At 36.5% G+C, this 20191-nt stretch overlaps 1 protein-coding gene across 4 annotated transcripts in view; it reads right to left on the reverse strand.

Moving 5' to 3' along the window:
* CADPS (calcium dependent secretion activator) overlaps positions 1–20191 on the reverse strand; it is a 460054-nt gene that overhangs the window by 101023 nt on the left and 338840 nt on the right. For all 4 annotated transcript variants that reach the window (XM_054595668.1, XM_054595667.1, XM_054595666.1 and 1 more), the window contains exons 14-17: positions 14803–14904; positions 13342–13405; positions 12807–12930; positions 9511–9528 (exon numbers count right to left, since the gene is read on the reverse strand). In XM_054595668.1, the coding sequence (XP_054451643.1) occupies positions 9511–9528; positions 12807–12930; positions 13342–13405; positions 14803–14904 (308 nt within the window). The remainder of the gene's footprint in view (positions 1–9510; positions 9529–12806; positions 12931–13341; positions 13406–14802; positions 14905–20191) is intronic.

Genomic DNA, 20191 nt, shown 5'->3' on the forward strand with positions numbered 1-20191 from the left:
AGCTGTACATGCATGATATATCATGGAGAAATGAAATAATTCCCACCAATATTTTTATGCATTTTCATTTAAAAACTGTGAATGGTATTTATGTTTGGAGAAATCCAAGATGCTTAAGCTAGGACCACTTGAAGATCTGTTTTAATATGCAGTACTTTTAAATCAACTACAATATATATTAATAGATACACATAAAGTGTATATGTACACGCAGCCATTCTGTGAGTATGTGCACATGTACACAGACATGTGTATGCCTGATGTATATATACAGACAGTATGTTTAATAAAACCTTTTGCAATCTTACTTTAACATGCAACCATTAAAGTAAGCAGGTTCAGGATCCTTTAATGTAGAATGCTTGATCTTCCATTTAACCCATGTAGCCAGACTTTCATTTGCTATTGATTAGCTGCAGTTCCATTGCCTGGAGATCAATCCACTTTATTGAGACATGTAACTATTTTTCTCTTTATCTGCATAGCTAACTTAGTTGCTAATTGGCAAAAAAAAAGTACTAAAAGCGACTTTTCTAAAATGTTGTCTTTAAAGAAAATATTGTGCAAAGTCCTCTAGCACCTCTTCCCTCTCCCAGGTGACGTCAAGGAGAAATTTGAGATTAGAAATGATTTTTTTTGTCCTTTCTGCTGTCTTGAAATATATTGCAATATTCCTACCACCCAATCTTGTACTAGCTGGAGCACTGATGAAGGGGAACTAAAAATACAATATATTTAATGAACATTTCATACAAGAGAATTGAAGCTCATAACATATAAAAATAATCATGCAAAATGTTATGCAACAACAATGTTATTTTGTGCTGACATTGAGGTTTGAAAATGTTGCATATGTCAGACATAGCTAGACAAAAAATGTGGACATTTGGAAATAAATGCTCTCTTTCGCAAAACCTACAGTGTCAAACTTGAGAGCTGAGCCTCAGCTTAGTATTCTAAAACAAAACAAAAGTTCAGGAAGAAAAATGAATAGAAAAGCAAACTAAACTAGAAAGATGCCAAGTAAAGGAATGATAGAAGTTTACAGTACTTGATTTTGGCCTAGGCATGCCTTTGAGCCTCTGATATAACATGCTGGTCTGCATTTGGGTGGGTGGAGGAGGCCCAGGACGTGGCTGGGGAGCTGCTCAGGTAGATGACGAGAGACAGTAAAAACGTAAACAAAGTGACTTTCACAAAGGGGACAAGTAAGACGACGAACTCTGAAAAGAATCACCAAACAAGCAAAAATGATAAAACACAAATGGAGAGCTGCTGCTTTCTTGGCATTACTACACCATTCCTGGATGAGACTCTGACCAGTGCCACCAGCACCACCCTACAGAGACACTCAGAGGCTGAATGCAAATGCTGGAAGCCTTTATTCTGATGGATGCACATGAATGACGGTGTCAGCATCATTGACCAAAACAAGAAAAACTTCGTACAATAAAGGACACATGTTAATAGCTGCTCCCTCCTTACAGATGACCACAAATAGGACATGATGCAGTTGTAATTGGAAGATTGGCTTCTCACCCTCAGTATGCTGCTTCACTTTCTGTGTAACCTTGCACCTTCTACTGAAACCTCTCTGTGCTTCAGTTTTCTCTTCTATAATTCAAGAATATTAATATCTTTTTAGTGTACCTCGTAGGGATGCTGATAAGAGCAAATGAAACTGCATGGGCCAGATCCCTGCAAAGCCTAAGGTGTCTACAAATGTTTATTGTTCTCTCCAACATTGTGAAAAGGCAGGAATTAATTGCCTTGTAAGAGCAGATGAAGGGCCATTATTAGTTCAAGTGAGCTAGGGAATATTCTTGCTCCCTTTGTGGAATTTCAACATGTCAAAATCTGTCATTTTGGGGAAAAATGTGTGGTATCTGATTGTTTCCAGCTCATTTAATTATTTTCAATTTGGAATTCTCATAGCTTTTATATTGTGGGTTGAATCATATATAAAAACTTGCCAGTTTATCAAATATGTTACTTGCTATTCCAAATGTTAGAATACCGTAATCAGCAGTTGACCCATCTGTCATGTGGTTTACAATATCAGCACAGCAAACATCCTATAACAATAGCCACTCCTTCAGTATAGTCACTGTCAGCTTTGATGACTTTCTCTCTTCAATGAATGCCTCATTAACCTTGGACCTGATCCTTTCTAATAGTTCTCATTTATAAAGGAATCTGTATGATGAGGGGGGACATACTCCATTGCCAATTTTGCTTCTTGGTTTGCTTGAATTTTCAACTGGGAAGATGAATTTTACTGTAGGTTTATAGGAAGTGGAATTCTAGTGACATTAATAAAAAATATCATCAATAAGGATAAATATAACATTCTGGCAAAAATATCTATTAAAAGCAAAATTGATGAAATTCTTTTCTTGTGGGACTTAGAATGAATGCAGGGCTAAAAATTATTTCCAGCCCCCTCTTATTTAAATCTTTTGTTTGTGAAAGATTGTGTGTGAACAGAATTTGGAAAAATCAGTTTAAAATAATAGTTATTTAAAGGAAGGCAACGACTGAACCTTTCTTTATAAAAGAGTTCTCATATTTAAATTTTCTCAAAATCTAGTCTTCCACCTACAGTTGTGCTGAGAGTTAGGTACATCTCTTGTAATACATCCTCCTGGCTTTTTAATGAATGCAAATGCGTGTTGCCTGAGTGTGCATTCTCCTGGAAACTCCTTATTCATTCTCATCCAGATAACTGAACCTGTGTAGACAAACACTTGTTCTGGTGGTTTATAAAACAATGAAATGTCCCCAGGCTGCTCCATAACCCATGAGGCAACAGCTACATATTTCAGCTCAAGGGGTCTTGATGCAAATTCATAAAGGGATTCCCAACTGCCAACTGTCTGTCCAGAATTCTGACAGTGAGGTTTGCCACTATAGAAAAACAAGCTCCCTATTTTTTTTCCCCTCACAGAGCAAAACAAAAACATCATACCTTGGTTTCCAACTTCATTTACCCAATTAACATTGCTCATGTTTACACAATTAAATCTGCTTGGCTTCCAGAGAGAGTTAAATGTGACTGCAGAAAAACAAAAAGAGAATTCCTCTGTATGCTTAGCTAAGCCAAGCAAGAGAAGCATCCAGGAGCAAGAGACACTCCAATTAGCCCTTAAGTAACCTGACCATCCCTGGTTCCAGCAAGTGAATTGCCAGTCCTTGAAATATCATATAAGAGATGGATATGGTTGATGGAAAGCCCTCTTACTACCAAGTTCTAATCTATTGATATGTCACTGAAGATACCAGTGTTTGTATTGTGCTATTATTGAAAATACCTAGCATGTAGCCACTTGCTATGATTTAGAGCTAGGGGTGGAGCATGAACAGAAAGCTAAGCAGATAGCCACCTCATGCTTTCCAGGGTACCCTGCCTCCCTAACATGAGGGCCACGCAGACCATATGTTCAATACAGGGTTACAGTTCAGCATCATTTCTCCAGTGGGGCTTTAAATTACATATTTGATCCTCTTGTGACCTCTTCACTCCCTTTCAGAAGATTTTTATCTTTAGGACATTATGAAGTACATGGTAATAAAGACTATTGGATGAATCATGGATCATCCTCTTCACTTTTTAAATCGCAGTTATCTTTGTCCCTTCTGTAAAGCATGCGTCTGAGCCTGTCATACTTCTTCCCATAAGCTGTTAGGAGAGCTCCTTTGTAACAAGAGGCTGCCTTCATAGCAAAGGCTCAACTCCTCTGTTGATACCTCTACTTGAGCACTTTTGACCTTTTACAATGGCAAATTATGTACATGTCTCTTTCCCTCTAGGCCCAGTGAATTCTGTATTTTTAGGGGCTAGAACAATTCTTAGCCCAGGACAAATCCTCAAATGTTGCTGGTAGGAAATCCTTAGTGTATCCCACCCAGTGCATTGCTTTCAAGGCAAAACAGATGCATATAAACAATACAGCAATTCTTATCACTTACCCAAAGCCCCTGGTTACTTAATGCATGTACCAAGCTGAATTGCTGAATAGTAAACATAACCTCAACTTCTAAACCAGAGAATAATTTCAGGTGTCTTAATGCAATTTAAAGTGATTTAATATCATTAAAATACTTTTTATTTAAATTAAGTTTTATCTACAAGGAAGAAATAATGTTACGATAATTTTATTCTATAAATTGATATCTTTGTCCTTAAGAATGAACTATTGCACTTAAGAAAAGTGAACTTAATTGTACTACTGGATAGACACAGTAGTGGATACCTGTTATTCTTGTATATGTAGTGTCTTTCCCCTACTCCATGTGGTTCTGCCTGGAATGTCAAGCCCTACAGGGGGAGCCAAGCCAGGTCAATCATAGCGCCCACACATAATGGGAATTTGATTGGCTTAGAGGTTAACATGGGACCAAAGCATGTCAATGAGATCATTCTCTGGAATTTTATACAGTTGCTTGGAGAGAAAGCTAGTTTTCTTATAGGATTAAAAGCCAGTGTTATCTGTGACCATGTTGTCAGCAATCTCCCTATCACGACCCCCAGTCACACTAAAGAACCCTGTCAGCAGGTTGAGAGATCAAAACATGCTAAAATTCTTTATCCTCAAGGCCAGTTCTTCAGCATTTCCCAGCTATGATGGCCAAAAATTTCCTTTTCTTCCTTAAGCTATAAGAGTTTTTGTCACTTACTTCAGCAAGAATACTGATTTAATACTATTATTAAATATTTATCCAGTCCCCAAATATAATAAGCTTTCATCTATATGGCCACAAGCTCTCTGGGTCAGGATCATGGGGTATGTGGAAGGATGACGAATAGAGGCAAATACTTCAACAAAGCCAGGGGACATCCTAGACAGTTCTTCTTGGGGAATCAGCCCTTGATCTCCACAAAGGCATCCTCCTTGCAATGCATGAAAGACCCTGGCCTAGGAGAAGACCCCTGCAGCACCTTGCATTTTTCTTTATCATAGTCAGAATGTATGAACATTGAAGTTTGAGATGTATTATTTTATATTTTATTTTTGAAATCAAATAATATGTCTATACTACACAGTTAGATTTGGAAATTTTCTTTTAAATAATAAAAAAAATAAATAACAGATAATATATATAAGTGCTATGTGGCAGGTACTGTGCTAAGAGCTTTATTTGGAATATGTGTTTTAATCTTTACAACAACCCCTTGGGGGAGGAAAATAAAAGTGAGGCATAAAGAGGTTAAAAAACTCATTGGAGCCAGGCTAGTGATTTAAATTTATGGTGTAACAAATCCTGAGTGCTTAGGCTGGTTCTGAGGTAGTGTTTTCTTGGAGCTGCATATATAGGACTCTCATATGTGGACACGGGGGATCATCAACTGTCATACTGAAGCTTAGGTTAGTTAATGAGCTGGGTTAGGCCATTATTTCTGGGCTGAAAGGTAAGGTAGCCTCGATGGGGTATGAAGGCTCCTAAATAGTGTGCAGGACCCCAAACTAGGGTGAGTAACTGCCCATCTTACTTAGAAATGTCTAAGTTTCTGTTTTCTTATCCATTAAGTGAAAGTTTAGATTAGGTGATTGAGGAACTCCTTTTTGGTCTTACAATTTTATCATTAACAATTACAAGTATTTCATAATTTAAAAGTTCAACATGTGGGCTTAGAAATTAGTCTTCTGTTCAAATTCTGTCTCTGCAACTATCAAGCTATTCAATCTCAGGCAAATAATGTGTCTCATTTCTAGCATATTGTATTTCTATACATGAAGAATGATTTCTTATTTCATTCAGAAATAATATTATAAGAAATTATAATTTCTTATAATATAAGAAATTATAAATATTATAAGAAATTTAATTTCTTATTAAATTGTATTTTACATTTCAAGATTTTTGAAATTGGATGCATTTATGTTTGGTGGCATCTAATAATTTAGTTGACAGCATTTTTTTGTTCATAGGAGTACATAAATTAATGGTACATCTTATAATTTTTGTTGGCCTATTAGATTCAATGAAAAATGGTAATAAAATACTATTTATAGAGTTGTGGTGTGAATTAAATGAGATATGCATATAACTATTAAATACATACTCAATTCTCAATAAAGTATTGTTGTCATCATCATCATCAGCAGCAGCATCTCTTTTTTTCTGGTAGAAGAGACATTGATTTCATGTTTACTGGTTTATGGCATATTTTTAACACATCCTCTTTTCCTCCAAGATCCTCCTTGGTGACGGTGTTGGAAAGATGTTTCTCCTTGCTCTCTTCACTTTATTTATAACATACAAATGAGGTACTATTCTACAAAATAATCTGGGCTTGGAAACAAGAAGGAAGGAAAGAGAAACACTTTGTCGCTTGTGTAAGACTTAAAGAATGAAATGGAGCTCATTTTAGAGGGGCTGGAGCTTGGTGAGCTGGGATTTGCCCTCACTCTCCTCTGGGTGGGTAGCACTGCATTGTGTATTCAAGTATTGCAAGCTTAGCTGTTTCTTCTTCTCCTTCAACTGGCTCTGGACCTGTAGGAAGTTTGACTGGAGAAAGGGAAAGATACCAAAACTTTTTTTTGTAGCACTACAGAATCGGCTTGGAAGTCCTTTGGATGGGTTTATCCTAGTTTAGATGGTTTCTGTCAACTGGGGAGAAAAAAAATCTTCAGTTCTTGGGTAATCTCAGGGAGTTTCAGCTGCCCTCGGGAAGACTTCACAATGGAAAGATTTTGGCAATGATCTGGTCTTAGAAAGGACTGCTCTGTTTTTTGGTAGTCTTCCTGATCAAAAGTTGTGGGTGTTTTTTAATTAACCCATTCAATGAATGGATATTATCCAAGTGTCCACCACATCAGCTGGAAAGGCTACATGGGGGAAAGAAAGAAAAAAAAAGCATGGTGCTTGAATTTAGAAAGATCTGTTCAAATCCTGCTTGAGAAATTCACTTATCTTCCTCAAATCTCAGCTCCCTCATCTGTAAGAGTGATGATTGAATTAGATCCTCCATATAAAGTCCTTAGCACAGTGCTTTGACCCATAGGTAGGTTGGCTGGTTCTCTCTTTTATCTATCTATCTATCTATCTATCTATCTATCTATCTATCTATCTATCTATCTATCTATCTATCTTGCAAATCTTTGGTGTATTTGAAGAAAAATTGCTTTATTTCAAGTTCCAGCCAAATTTTTATGATGCTCAGAAAGTTATACAAGTGTTTAATCAAGAATTGAGGCAAAACAGCAATAGTAATGTCTTCTCAAAGCTTGGTGGGTCACAACATGTGATGGTTTAAATGGAAATGTTTTTAAAATAATAAATTTATGTGCAAGAGTCACTTTATTTTATAGAATAGCAATATTTTACTTTTTTTGAGATACTGTAATTAAACCAAACATTTAATTTCTAATAATAACACCAGACAGAAAGCATAAGTCCACCAAAATGCCATCTGCAGAGTCCCGTAGCCTCTCCAAGCACAGCCTGAGCAGAGCACTCCATAGCTGTCCACATTCTACCTCAATTTGCACATGGAACTCCAGCTGTGCCCTTCCACCTCCATACAGTAGGTTTTGAATCCCCACCCATGTATTTGAGCTTAGTTACCTCTTAGGAAATTGAAAATGGAGAGGGAGGGCAAGATAAAAGATGAAAAGGTTGGGAAAGGAGTAATTATGATTATGATTGTGACTGAGATTTGTTTTGCTTAGAAGAAGCCTCAGACATCAGGCTTCAAACCTATCTCTGCTTTGACCTTAACTTTTAGGTCCAGTTTTATTCTATTCCTCCTGCTTAGTCCTTTCTCTCCATCAATGCCAGTATGATTTTCCTGGAGTGCGAGTCACCCAGCCATCCTCTTGCTTAAAGGGCCTTTAATGGCTTTCTATCACCGTTGGAAGTGAGACTTGTGGAGTTTTTCCTTTGAAAAGTCCAAATGCCTGCAGAAGCTGGCACAGATTCCAGGTTAAGAAACTTTGGACCATGAGATACAGCCTGAACTCTGCATTACTAAGGCATGTTAAGGGTTTTGAGATCTTGCCTCCTGCGTACATTCTCATCATCAGCACCCATTACTGCCCTCATTTCACTCTGTTTGCGGCGACATGAATTTCACAATAATTAAGAGAGCCCCCTCTGCCTGGGCTCAGATTCTGGCTTTAGCCTTTTTCTTCTGGGAGTGTGTTAATTAACCTCTCTGTAACTCAGTTTGCTCTTCCTCAAAATGGGAATAAGAGCAGTATCCACCCCATAAGGAATTTTCAGGATTAAATGAATCAATACATATAAAGCACTTAACAGTCATACCTGGTACCTAATACATACTGAATAAGCATTAGCTATTTTTATTAGCTATATAGTTTTGTGTATTTGCATGTATTACTCTCTCTACCTAGGATGACTCTCCACTTTCCAATCCCAGCTCCCTTTCACTGATTCTAATTCATCTTTCAGGATGCGGTTCAACCTTTCCACCCTTGTGAAGATTTCCAAGGCTTTCTGACAATGTCTTCTTATGCTTAATTCTACCAATTGGTGCCGCACACTTAATTTGTAAATTGACACCGCACCCATTTGCACATAGATGCTTCTTAAGATTAACAGCTGTTTCCCTGTTGTTTACATAGTCCCTGGCTTTCACCACTGTTCCTGGTACATGGTAGGCTCCCACTAAACACTTGTCGAATGAGTGAATGAATGAATGAGTGAATACATGAGTGAATACCTTCCTTTCCAGGGAGGGAAAGGCTTGTGTTTCTTGAACATAGGTTTGTGAATCTCCAAATACTTATTGCTAGCCTGCTGCTTGCATGTAGTCAAAAAGTTTTCTAAATTGATCTGAAATATGTTTAACTTTGATTAAATGAAATATGTTTAACTTCAGTTAAATCGTAATTATATTTTGCTAATCCTTTAGACCTTAAAAATAATAGTTAATACTGTACTTTCATTTATTAGAGCATTCCTCACAATATGCTCAGAAGTTTGTGGACTAAACAAGAAGAAAATGCACAAAGGCAGAGGACTTTCTAAGAGCTTTCATCTCACGAAGCTTCAAGCAAGGGCCTCTGTGCAGCCAACCTGATTCATCACACGGTACACACAGGAACAACACAAACACAACTTCTCTCTGTTTTGGCTGATAAACATTCATCAAAGAACACAAACTTCTTAGCAGGGTAGAAAACAGAAAAAAGAAATGAAAAACAAAAAGGAAGATTAGTTTGGTTCAGTAACTTTTTTAAAAGCGCATAAGGCCAAATCACAGGAATCCTGAAGCCAAGGATGAAATGAAGTTCCATAGCAAACCAGAATTCTGTTCCTCCAAAGCTTATGCCTTTACAGAAATTCTACTCTATAAAGGTCAACATCTAACGGGCATGAGGGATATTTAGACAGCACAAATTAACTCCTTAAGTATTATTGCACCTCCACACCAGTCTTTTGGAGTACATACGTTAAGGAGCTATTAAAAAACAAAAACAAAAACAAAAACTAAATATAACTCAACAATCCTGATAGTTTATAATGCATATACAATTGGTTCACCTGCATCCTTTTGATTCTCTATTTGAAAGAGAGAGCACAACAAGGAGAGAAGAGAAAGAGAAACAAGAACACATATGCAGGATTAATGAGCAAGTGGACCAAAATGCCCCCCACTTATGTGTGATACATGATATTTGAAGAAAAGTTTGCCCTTGGGCTCCCACTGCCCCGAAGTGTGGGGGCCAGCAAAAAAAGGCTCCTTCACAGAGGTGGAAAATGCTGCACAAATAGAAAATTAGTAAAATTAAGTTTAATGTGAAGTCAAGCTATGAAACATACATGAACTCTCCAAATGACAGTTAAGTCATATGTTCTAGCCAAAGCTTAGTGGACAAGCACAAGTCAAAATCTCCAGAGAGAACAAGGAAAAGCTTCCCAGCTTGAGAGAGAACAGACAGGAGGCACATAAGATCTAATTTTTACAAAGAATGGACCACCTCATATGATCTTATACCCACAATAGTTTGACATGTTAAACATGGAAAAGAAGGCATGATTTTGCCCCAACTGTCTTTTATCTGACACCTAACACATTGCTCCCAGCCTAAATGCTACCTTTTGATTGTGTACCAGTGACAAGCACTTTACAAATTGGGGTTACACACAAGCAAAGTAAAAATGCATTCAGGTCACAGACAGAGAATAACTCAAAAACTTACAGACAAATCTGAGTTTATCACAAACAAATGGCTTAATTGTCTAATCTGTTTTAAGCTGATAAAAAGTGACTGGACTTCTCACACTGGGTTTCACAGACAGGATCAACAGACAAGCCAATGCTAAACAACTTGAAGCAAGGAGAGTGAGTTGGTTTGGATCAGGATTTTCTTGAAATAATGAAAACAGAAAGAGTGAAGACAGCATGGTGAGGAGGTGGTAGGTACTCACGAATGGTTAAATCCATCACTTGGGAGGCCAAGCAGAAGACAGGATGCTCATACATTTCTCTCTTTTTCCCTATAAAAGAGGATTTGGGCATGCAAGAGGCTTAGGTCAGAGGTAAAGAGGTTAAAGGTCATAGGTTAGAGGAAAACGTTACATTAGCTCAAGGGAAAATAGCCACAGAGTATTTTGGGATAAACACAGGATAAAAGAAAAAGGAGTTTCAAAATTGGAGATCTACTGGATTAACCATTCAGCATGCCGTGAGTCACGAGAGAGATTGTGACCATGACTTCACACGTCTCTTTAGAATTGTTTGCAGGAATACAATGACCAAAAACATCATGAGTAAAGGGAAACAGGATTTCATTGGTTTAAGGCTCCAAGATACTAAGGATTTCAGACTTTAGTATCTAAGGCTCTTGAGGTATTTCTTCATAAACATAGTCTCCAGCAATATTACTACAAGTTCTTTCCAAAATTCTCTGGGAACTAAGATGTTAATGCTCATAGAGGGGCTCAAATGTAAAAATGAAAGGTTTCTTTTCTGACTGTAGGATCAGAACCTTGTAAAAGAAAGTTGTCTGGTAGTCATATTGTTACAGCTGCAATGTCTCAGCCTACAGTGGACTATGTTCATGAAAGAAAACCTGATACATGCAGCCAGAGGATGTTGGGTTGTCTGAATTAACAATCCCAGCATGCTTTGAAATTGGTGTCACAGCCACTTTTACAGAGGTGATGTCAAAAAGTGGCTGAGCCAATCACGAACAAGGAAGGAGAGAAGCAAAGAGAGCAGGTAGTGTGGAATGAGGTACTTCTCTGAAAAGAGAGTTGGAAAAAAGATTGGTTTCTTCAAAGAATCCCCAGACCTAAAAGTCACAGTGCAAAAGATAATTAACACAACCAAGAAGAATTGAGGCACAAAAGGAAATTACAGACCAGCTGATCTACTTTGGAAATGAATGCATTTTTACTTACAGATCTTAAAGTTTGTTTTTGGATATACTTATCTGAAAGAAGAGAGCAGATCTTAACAAAAGACTAGTAATAGCTAGACCAAGACCTCTGAGGCAGCTGCCATGGCAACCGAACGATTCTTCATTCCATCCCATCTCTGGCCTTGCCTAGAATTACTGGGTTCCTGGTTGACATTACCAAATACAACCAATCATTATGTCCTGGGAAGGTAAATGCTGGAACAATTATTTGCTAATATAGCCCTTTTAATGATCTTCTTGTTCCTCTATTTTTGTCATCATTACCAAGTCAAGAGTTGATAAACATCCTTTTAGTGCCCAATTCTTAAGTGTTTCTCCCTGGATGCATAACAATGAATTCATTACCACTGGTACACAATTTGCATTGTCAGACAGACAAAATTAAGAGAGGGAGACATGTAATATAGAGAACACTGTGAATTTGACATGATCTTAACCTAATTCTCTAGGAAAATAAGGACTTTGGCAGGGTAAGTGATGAGTTTTGGTTGGTTAGGTCTTCCCCTTCTGCCCCCCTCCCCAGTCATGTCCTGAAGGCAGACAATGGGCATTTGTTGGTGCTTCACATGTGTGAGAGAACATCAGATTCCAGAATGCGGACACATTGAGTTTTGCACACAGAACTTCCACATTTATACACTTACACCACTGGTCAAGTTGGGTGTGGTTTTCAAATCACCCTATAGCAGCCAACAGGGTAACAATGAAAAGTGATTAATACCTTTGCAGGTGAATAGGTCCCAAAGAACCATATCTTTTCAAGTAGAGTTTACTCAAAACAACTTCTGGGTGACTACTTGGTCATTAGTGACTGCTTCCTTAAAACTTGGAGGGCAGTGATAATGACCATCCTAAGCTTAATGTTACAATAATGAATGAGATCGAAAGCAAATAAGGAGCCTTCAGAGAGGGCTGGACATTAACTTGCCATCAAGTTTGAAATGCTACCAAAGACAACCCTTTGAAAGTTCAAGGGTCAAGAAAAAGTTAAGCAAAATCTTGATGTTGCTTTATTCAATTCTTTTACTTACAATGCTATCAACAGCTGACAACAAACTGCTTTGTTTTCCTCTATTTAAAGAAGGTAGAAATCCTACAGAACTCTTTTATAGGCAGACATTAGCCACAGAGCAAACTTAGGGCCAAAACAGACTTTCAGAAGGATCTTAGTTATCTGATAACATCCTATGTTCAATATTGTTCTCTTACAAAGACTGATTCCTGAGTCCCTACTCTTTAATTCATTTATTTGGCTACATCCAAGGAAGATTTCACATTTTCACATTTTGAGTGCTTTCAAGTTTCAGTTTAACATACTCAGATGTTTCCTGGTGCCCATCAGAAAAGAGAGAGACTTCCCAGGGAGGCATATAAAATTTTAAATTAAAAACTGGGGGCAGAAGGGAGCCTTACCTTCAATTTTGGCATACTCTGATAGTCGAGAGTAGTTGACTAAAGCAGCCTGCTCTAGACATTTACGGATGACTGTTTTTACCTCCTCTTGCGGCACGGGGGTAACAATATCTTTCATCAAAACCTTAAGGTGGAAAAAATGTTATTAAGATGGTTTGACTAAATGTGTTACTCATTTATACATCTTAAAGAGTTCAAGGCTGAAATTAGTTGTGAATGCTTCCTTGTGATTTAGTATTGATCGAGATGCATCAGTAGAGAAAACACAGAATTGCAAAGCACAGTTATGATGGCAAGCCTGTCTGGGAATCAGGGAAGAGCAAGGAGCATGTCTTCAATATATTCAACTATTGGGGAGTCTGGAGATAGGACACCTAGAATTTTGGGCAGTTTTCTCACACTTATTCTGATATTTGATGAATGGTAAACACCCTCCCCCCCCAATTATAAACTAGGTTATTTAACCACAATCTTTCATTACAATTATGTTCATGTCTTTGTATATCTGTAATCTGTCTTTTACTTTTATTCTTACCCTTTCCAGGAGTGAAAGAGTAGCTTTCAAAGCACCTTCAGGTCGGCCGAATGGAAAGCAATACCTAAAAAGGAGAAAATTCTTCAGGTTTTTTAAATCATAATTTATGACATTTTAGCATGAAATATACTGAAATTTGTAGAAATTCTCTCTAAGGAACAGCAAATCTTTATTTTGTCACATTGTGTTATGTTAATCTGAATTCACACCATATATGTGTGTATATAATGTATATATGTGTATGTGTGAATAATGACTAAAGAGAGACTTCAAACGTCTGCAACAGAAAAGAATATTTAGGGTGATGATAAGATTCTGTTTAGATTTCTATTGTGAAGAAGAACCATTTGTTAGCTCAAAGGAGACCATAAATATTATTACAGAGATCAGAATTAAAAGTATTAGTTGAAAGAGGGTAAATTTCAAACACACTTACTTAAGTCCCTAAAGGATTAATATGGGAAATAAAGAAGGGTATTTTGAGCAAATTCATGATTCTGCAAATTGTCCTTCCTCGACTGTGGTTTTTAGTTGTTATTAGATTGTTCATTATTGGCAATGTATCTTGCATATAGTGTATAATCAATATAGATTTATATAGGAGGATTTGCATGGCACAGATAGAACTGAGTTCCATGGACTATTTCAGGCTGTCACCAGCCTTTTGGGACACTGTTCATGGTACAAATGGACCAGCATGGGCTACTTAAACTCAGACTGACCTGGGGCAAATTCCAGAACCTCTCTCAGCCTCAGTTTATTTGTTGTTTAACTGGGGATTAGAATAGCTATCTTACAAAATTGTTCTGGGAATAAAAAATGAGATGTTTATCCAGCCCCTGTATTTTGAAGTGTTTGATATAAAGGATTTATTATGCCACTATAAGTCCTAATTATTTTTGAATTACTATTTCATGCTTCTGGTCCAGAACCACAAATCCAGCTTTAGAAATGTCTCATTTGTTCCAAGGAAAAGTGGATTATATGGTACAAGGCTCAAGGGTCAAACCTCCTTGCTGTTTTGAGTGTGTGGAGGAATCAACCTGCCAAGGTTCATCCAAGTTTCTTTCTCTGAGCAGCCAGCTCATCCTGTTCTCAGGAGAAGGTGGAGATTCTCCAGTGGGTACCACTGCCTTTCTTTCCTGTTCATATGATGTTATTCACAGGATTTTTCATTGTTTCATTTAGGAGCCTTGAAGAAGCTCCAAATTCAACTTTTTAATAGATGAAAAAAAATAAATAAATTGATGACCAAAGTCAACCTGCACAAAGAAGGCGTTGTTTCTTTGGGAAATAAAATAAACTTAAGGTTTCAAAGTCTCTGAGCTATTGTGAAATCCAGCCTTTTCCATTCAATTATTTCTAAATAACCAGTGTGTATCTGACTGACTTACAGTTTCAGAAAATTAAGCTCTTCCCAGTGTCACCCTCTTAATAAGACCTTCAACCCCAGATCCTTACCTAAAATGTGTAATCTGATTTTCCAACAGAACTCGGAGTCTCTCTTTGATTTCTTCAAAACGTTCCTTTTCTTCTACAGTTACAGTTCCAATTCCATCAGGCCTGAAGGAAGACATGTCATGGTGTGATGGGAACCTTATATGCTGACACCATCAAATCAAATCTCTAGCAGGAGGAAACTGTCCATTTCAGAACACTGGCAATGATAGATGCGACCTTAGGAGAAGTTCTGCCTTTCAGAGCTGGCCGCTAAGGGGTATAAGGTATTTTGGGGTTATCATTTGGAGACATTTGCGAAACTGTCGTTCATGTATTGTGAAATGATAAAATGTAAAAACTTGTGGCTTGGAGGTTCAGCTTTTAGGTCTGTTTGCCTCACAGTTTCTTGAAATTTTGAATTACTTGCCAACATTTTTAAAATTAGGAAAGTTTTATAATACAATTCTCTTGAAAATTTGGAACAACTGACATTTATTGGTGAGCGCAACTAACAGTTTCTTCCTTAGCTGGGGTAGGCACTCATCCAGTCCACACCTCTAATTTGCGTTATCTGTCTCTTATAGGCAATTAGGTTTGGAACCTCTGAGTTATGCATACAAATGCCTTTGAAAACCAGAGACTTTATAAATGTCTGTCTTTCCCAGTGTTAAATGTCCTTAAGTGACTAAATTTTTAGCTTATAATTATAAATATTCAAATTAATTTGAGTACTCCTGTATTACCTGAAAAACAAATTATAAGACATTGTAAAAATTACAAGACATTGATAAAAGACATTAGAAAAGACACTTACACAAATGAAAAGATATCTCATGTTCATGGTTTGGAAGAATTAATAATGTTAAAATGTCCTTACTCTCCAAAGACATCTAGAGATGCAATGTAATCCCTATCAAAATTCCAATTGCATTTTTTTTTACAGAAATAAAAAGAAAAATGATCCTAAAATTTTCATGGAACCGCAAAAGACCTAAATAGTCAAAGCAATCCTGAGAAAGAACAGAGTTTGAGGCAACCCAATTCCTGATTTCAAACTTCATTGCAAAGGTATAATAATCAAAACAGTACAGCACTGGCATAAAAAACAGACATGTAGACCAATGGAACAGAACTGAGAACCCAGAAATAAACCTTCACATATATGGTGAACTAATATTTGACAAAGCAGCCAAGAATACTCAATGAGTAAAGGACAGTCCCTACAGAGAATGGTGTTGGGAAAATTGAATATTCATGTGCAAAAGAATGAAATTGGACTCCAATCATACACCAATCAGAAAACTGAACTTAAAATGGGTTAAAGACTTTGATATAAGGCACGAAACTGTAAAAATTGTAGAAGAAAACATAGGATAAAAGCCCCTTGACATTGGTCTTGGCAATATAATTTGTTTTGGGTATTACACCAAAAGCACAAGCAACAAAAGCAAAATTAGACAAGTGAAATTATATCAAATGAAAAAATTTGTGTACAGTGAGATGAAAGGCAACCTATGAAATGGAAAAATATTCGTAAACCATCTATCTGATAAGGGGTTAATATCCAAAATATAGAAAGAACCCATAAAACTCAATAGCAAAAAACCCCAAACAGTTTGATTAAAAATTGGGCAGAGAACTTGAATAGACATTTTTTTAGAGAAGGCATACAAATGACCAACAAACTCATGAAAAGTTGCACAACATCATTAATCATCAGGGAAATGCAAATCAAAACCACAATGAGATATGTTCTCGCACCTGTTAGAATGGCTACTATAAAAAAGTCAAGCGATAACAAGTGTTGGTGAGACTATGAAGGAAAGGGAATTCTTGTGCACTGTTGATGGGAATGCCATTTGGTGCAGCCACTGTGGAAAACAATGTGGAGAATCCTCAAAAGATTAAAATATAAAACTACCATATGATCCGGCAATTCCACTTTTGTGTATATTTCTGAAGGAAAGGAAATCACTATCTTGAAAATATAGCTGCACCCCCATGCTTACCATAGCATTACAATAGCTAAGACATGGAAAAAACCTAAGTGTCCACTAACAGATAAAAGGATAAAGGAAATGCCATATATATCATATTTTTTGATATCATATATATGATATGTATGTGATATGCAAAATGTGATATATATCACATAAAAAAATGACATTATATATAATACATGAACAAAGGAAAATCTGTTTATATATAAACAAATGAAACAAGTTACATGAAATTATATATTTAATTTGTGTATAATTTTTATATAAATTATAATTATATATACTTAATATATAATTTCATATATATCATATAAAACAAATGACATTATATACATAATACATAAACAAAGGAAAATATAAGTTATATGTATAAACAGAGAAAAAAGGAAATGTAAGATATATACAAGATGAAATATTCTGCCATAAAAAGAAGGAAATCCTGCCTGTTACAACAGTGTAAATGGACCTTGAGGGCATTATGCTAAGTGAAATGTCACTCAATGACAGAAAAAGTTAAAGATTGTATGTGGAATCTGAAAAAGTCTAACTCTAAAGAAATAGGGGATAGAATGGGAGTTGCCAGGGCCTGATGGGTGGGGGAAATGAGGAGGTATTAAACAAAGGGTACAAACTTCCAGCTAAAGATGATCAATTGCTAGGGAGCTGAAGTATAGCATGATGACTCTAGTGAATAATACTGTATTATATACTTCAAATTTGTTAAGAGAGTAGATACTAAATGTTCTTACCACATATACAAAAAATGGTAATTATGAAAGGGGATGTAGGTGTTAACTAACCCTACTGTGATAATCATTTCACAATATGTATGTGTACCAAATCATCACATTGTATACCTTAAATTTATGTATGTTGTTTGACAATACTTCCATTAAAGCTAAAAAAAAAGAAGAAACAATGTATGATGTTTTTATTTTAGCAAAATATTGTTCATTTTAATACATAGGACCCTAGCATAAATAAGTGAATTTTAGTTTAATCAGTATTCCCATGTTTCTAAATCGCCATTAGGTCCATGCAGATTTTTCCCTATTTGGTTTGGACAATTCAAGTTGAAAATACAGAGGGAGGTTGCATATTTATAGCCCAAATTTATCTGTGCCAAATTAGGTGGAGGATAATCTGACCCATTAAGACTTCAGCTTCACAGATCCATAGTGACTTGTTTTGACTACTAACTGAGCCAGTTTGCAGACTGGTGCGTCACCATAAAACTTCGATTGGAACATTCTTCAGTTTGCAAATGCAAGTCATCTTGAGACCAAACAAATGGTCTTATTTATAGGCCTTCTCAAGGATCCAGCATAAGTTGGGAAAATTCTGTATACTAGACCAGTCTGACTACACAAAAGGCTTGGCAAATGATAGTAATGTACCTCCTGTTAGGGGTTAATTGGTCAACTTTCCTTCTTTCAAAATACTAAAATCGACCCACTTGAAAAAAATGAAAAAAACTTCTCTCCCTCACTTTATAAATGGTAAAATTTACCACTGCCACTAAATGGTAAAATACTGCTATGGCCCATTGTTTCAATATTCCCCTGAACTTGAAGAAAAAAGCAAAATGGTAAATATCAGGTAGGCTGCTGTTGGAGTCTATGAATGTGTTCTTATTTTCAAATTTTTTGGAGAAATCTCAAATGTTAACAAAGTTTATTAAAATTTTTTGACATGAAATGTCCATAAATCTGCAGTTAAATCTCAGAAGGAATTCATTGTGTGTGCCCACAAAATATGTGACATTTTCTGTGGTAAAGTTTCATGTTTCTTTTATAATCTACAACTTCCTTTAGCGGTAGCTATTGGAATTTGTTTACACAAAATTCAGCTTACTAATACACGTTTGTACAATTGGCATGTGCATGCACACACTTGAAAAAAAGGGGCCATTTTAAGCATTTTATTTCTTAGTAGGGAATTAACCCAGAGAAAAATGCTATTAAATATAATCTACAAGTCACAGAGGGGTTTAGGCACATTATTTAACACGGGCAGCCCCGAGATGTCTGCTGTCATTATCAGGAAATAGACCTCTCTGAAGAAAATTACTCATTCCTTAACTAATAAGTCTTCTAAGACAATTAGGCAATTAAAAGGGAAATTTTAGATTTGTGTTTGAGACAATAAAAACTAAACATTTAGTGTGTGCCTGGTCTTCTCAGTTAATTCTCACTGCAAAGGATATTATTACAAATGTAACTGTGATTATGTGTTTTCCTTTTTGTCCTGATGACTCACATTTGCAATTATTAAAGGTATCAGGTAGCATCCACCACTTCCCTGATGACCTCTCCTTTTTGAACACTGTTAACCTCACTATTCAAAAAAAGTAAACAACTAAAATGTATTATTGTCATCTTTTTTAAAAAATTTGCTTCTTAATTGCCTATGTTAGTATGAATTATTTTATTGTAAAATAAATGTGACTTACAATTGTGTAAGGCACATAGTACAAGTTTACCAAACCAAACCAAACCAAACCAAACCAAAACCAAAATCAAATCCTAAGAACCAAGGTGATTAAAAAAAATCAGTATTTGGAAAATGAATGCAAATTTGTTTGCAATTGCCAGAATTGCTCTGAAAGGGTACTGGCAACAGGGGATGTTATTTTGCAAAGTGAGAAAGAGACATGCAGGATCACAGGTTGTAACCATACCAGTTGAAAAACAAAAGTGTCCTTTTTAATTTCACATACTCATTTCTGAAAATTCTATCAAACATCAACCTGTTTTTCGTGGACCCCTAGATTGCCAATGTTAATTGCACAGGTTTAGAAATATTTCTACAGAACTGCTAATTGAAAAATTGTGATTCAAAATTTTGGGGAACACTGTTCTCACAGGAGCAATAAAACCCTTTTCCTAGGGCAGTGGTTCTCCAACTTGAGTGTTCCAGAATGACCCTGGGGCTTTGCTATGACCCTGATCACTAGGCCCCACCTGAGTTTCTGATTCATTAAGTTTGAGGCAGGGTCTGAGAATTTGCATTTCTAACAAGGTCTCTGAGGCTGCTGATTTGGAAACCACACTTTGAGACTCTCTGCCTTAGACTAAGAAAATGTTCGGTGGCTGGCTCTTTCTGGGGCTAAAAGGGTATTTCTGACTCAAGGTTCCCAATTTCCCTTGGATTGGAGTGAATTTAGCCAGAGGTCCCCAAGTACACAGTCCACTGGGAAAGCTAGCAATCCCTTCCAAATGGGTGTTTGCATTTTTCCAAGGTGCTATTGCAAGCAGTGTTGGTTGCAAAGTAAATAGAACTGGACCACTGTCTCTTGGAAGCCATGTTTTCATTGTTTTATTGTTGTTGTTTTCCTAGAAACATTTGGGGGTGATTCCATAATTGTCATAAAACTGGTTCTGCATCTTGTTCTTTTCTCAATACTTTTA

This window comes from Pteronotus mesoamericanus, unplaced genomic scaffold (genome assembly GCF_021234165.1).
Source record: "Pteronotus mesoamericanus isolate MK-2021 breed Mesoamerican mustached bat unplaced genomic scaffold, CSHL_Meso_final scaffold_54, whole genome shotgun sequence".
In the NCBI taxonomy this organism is placed as follows: domain Eukaryota; kingdom Metazoa; phylum Chordata; class Mammalia; order Chiroptera; family Mormoopidae; genus Pteronotus; species Pteronotus mesoamericanus.